The sequence below is a fragment of the Capsicum annuum genome, unplaced genomic scaffold (genome assembly GCF_002878395.1).
Source record: "Capsicum annuum cultivar UCD-10X-F1 unplaced genomic scaffold, UCD10Xv1.1 ctg78708, whole genome shotgun sequence".
NCBI lineage: Eukaryota > Viridiplantae > Streptophyta > Magnoliopsida > Solanales > Solanaceae > Capsicum > Capsicum annuum.
Window position 1 is genome coordinate 751 of NW_025889223.1, and position 2289 is coordinate 3039.

Genomic DNA, 2289 nt, shown 5'->3' on the forward strand with positions numbered 1-2289 from the left:
TTTATAACTTATACTAATTATGTTTAACTTTTTTTCTGTTTTATAGATGTAATGGTTTTGAAGGTACACTGACTCGGTTTACACAAATTGTGGAAAATAATGATGATGTAGCTGATAATGGAGTGTGTGGATCAGACAGTGATGAACCTTCAGAACATGAATCAATGGATGATGTTGAAACGTCTGATGATGATAATATCATTGGAGAAGATGCAGCTCTGGTTGCTCGTAGTGTTAGTCATCCATCAATAGAAATTCCGTATTTGGATGATACCGAAGAAAGCACAGAAGATTTTGTGTACACATGTGATGATAGTTTCAATCAAGCTGCTCTTTGGAATTTAAAGAATTTGGAATTCATTCAAACAGGTTAGATTTTTGCTAACTACAATTTTTAAAATAATTAATTTTATTTTTTTATCGACTAATACTTATTTGAATCTATATGAAATTAGGTATGTTATTCACAAATAAGAAACAAATGAAAGCTGCTGTGAGAATGTATAGTCTTAAAAAAAGAAAGGAGTATATTTGTGATAGATCCAAAAGTAAGAGCTGGAGGGTTATGTGCAAGCGTCACATGTTGGGATGCGAATGGATAATTCGCTTTCAAGAGATTTCAGGTGGTATGTGGAAAACAGGAAAAATGATACAACCATATACTTGTCTGACTGATAACTACAAGGAAGATCATTTCAATCTAAACAACAATATGATTGTTGTTACGTTGGTACCACATATTATGCAGAGCCCGAATATTAGTATTAAGACGGTTCGAGAAGTCATCAAGTTAAAGCATTACCTCGCTACATGACTGCACTACAATATTTCAATCCCGATACTGTTGTTGAATGGGAGCACTATTCTTTAACAATGCAGGGTGAGAAAATATTTAAATTTTTATTTTGGACTTTTAAACTGAGCATTGATGGTTTGAAATACTGCAGGCCCGTCATTTCAATAGACGGTACCCATCTTTATGGTTTGTACGATTTGAAACTATTAATTGTTGTTGGGATTGATGCTAATGGTAATATTCTTCCGTTTGCATATGCTCTTATTGCACGTGAAAGTTTTGAATCATGATCATGGTTTCTTAAGTTATTATGGAGGCATGTTATCGGTGAGAGAAAAAATTGGTCTCATTTCTGACCGTCATAAAGGAATATTACAATGTGTTCAGTCTTATGATTGGTTGAATCCACCAAACACTTTTCATAGATTTTGTGTTCGACACTTGAAAGCCAATTTTAATAAAAAAAAATTGAATAGAGAGATCGAGAACTTAATGTGGTCGGCTGCCATGGAGCATCAAGAAAGGAAATTTTTTCAAAGAATGGAACAAATTAAGATATTGTCCCCTGCAGCATATATGTGGTTAGATAAATTTTCGCTAGATAAATGGACAATGTATAAGGATGATGGTCGTAGATGGGGTGCCACGACGACAAATGTATCCGAGTCATATAATGATTTGTTGAAGAAAGCTCGGGGGCTTCCCGTGACTGCTATGCTTCGCATGACTTTTAAAGCTTTTGTTGACCGTTTTGTGGAACGAAGCAATCTTGTTGATGCTTTATTACGAAATAATAAGTCATGGCCTCCTGCCGTTGAAAACAAATTCTTAGATTATTGGGAGAGAGCGCAATCGCACACTGACATAATGACTTATCAAACTGGTGATGGGGTATTTGAGATTCTTAATTTTGCACATGATGGTAAGGGTGGAAATGTCCACACAGTTAATGCCAAGAAAAAAATATGTTCTTGTGAAAAATGGAAGAATTATCACATGCCATGCTCACATTGTATTAAGTTTGGTGACATTCGTGGCATCGAACCTAATACATATGTTAGCAAGTACTACAGCACCAAGCTATACAAACAAACGTATAGTGGTAAATTTTACCCCATGGGTAATGAACGATATTGGCCACCAGCCCCATTTGCTTTAGTTGCAAACGTTGAACATATGCGGACATCTGGTGTTGAAGAAAGAACCCGACTTAAGAATGATATGGATATTTCTCCAGCTCGCATGGCTAGAAAGTGTAGTATTTGCAAAGAAACAGGTCACACTAAGGCACGTTGTCCTGGACGAGCTTAGTAGTTTGTGATTTTCATATATTATTATTTTATGTTGTGTTATTAGTCTATATGTAGTATTTTTCATGTAATATGTCTTATAAAATAATCTACTGCTAGCTAATTTATGTTTGTTGGCTTGACAAGGGAATTGAACATAATAATATAAAATTTTTATGACGGTGTAACTTTAAATTCATCTAA

The 2289-nt window shown here is 34.7% G+C and overlaps 1 protein-coding gene across 1 annotated transcript; it reads left to right on the forward strand.

Annotated features, from left to right (window-relative positions):
* The first annotated feature begins 1288 nt into the window (after positions 1-1288).
* Positions 1289-2107, forward strand: LOC124894963. Its single transcript, XM_047405455.1, has one exon. It carries the CDS (start codon positions 1289-1291, stop codon positions 2105-2107), a length of 819 nt encoding a protein of 272 aa, XP_047261411.1.
* Positions 2108-2289: the final 182 nt, after the last annotated feature.

Coding starts and splice junctions, on each gene's coding strand:
- LOC124894963 (XM_047405455.1), top strand. CDS start 1,289: ATGTGGTCGGCTGCCATGGAGCATCAAGAAAGGAAATTTTTTCAAAGA.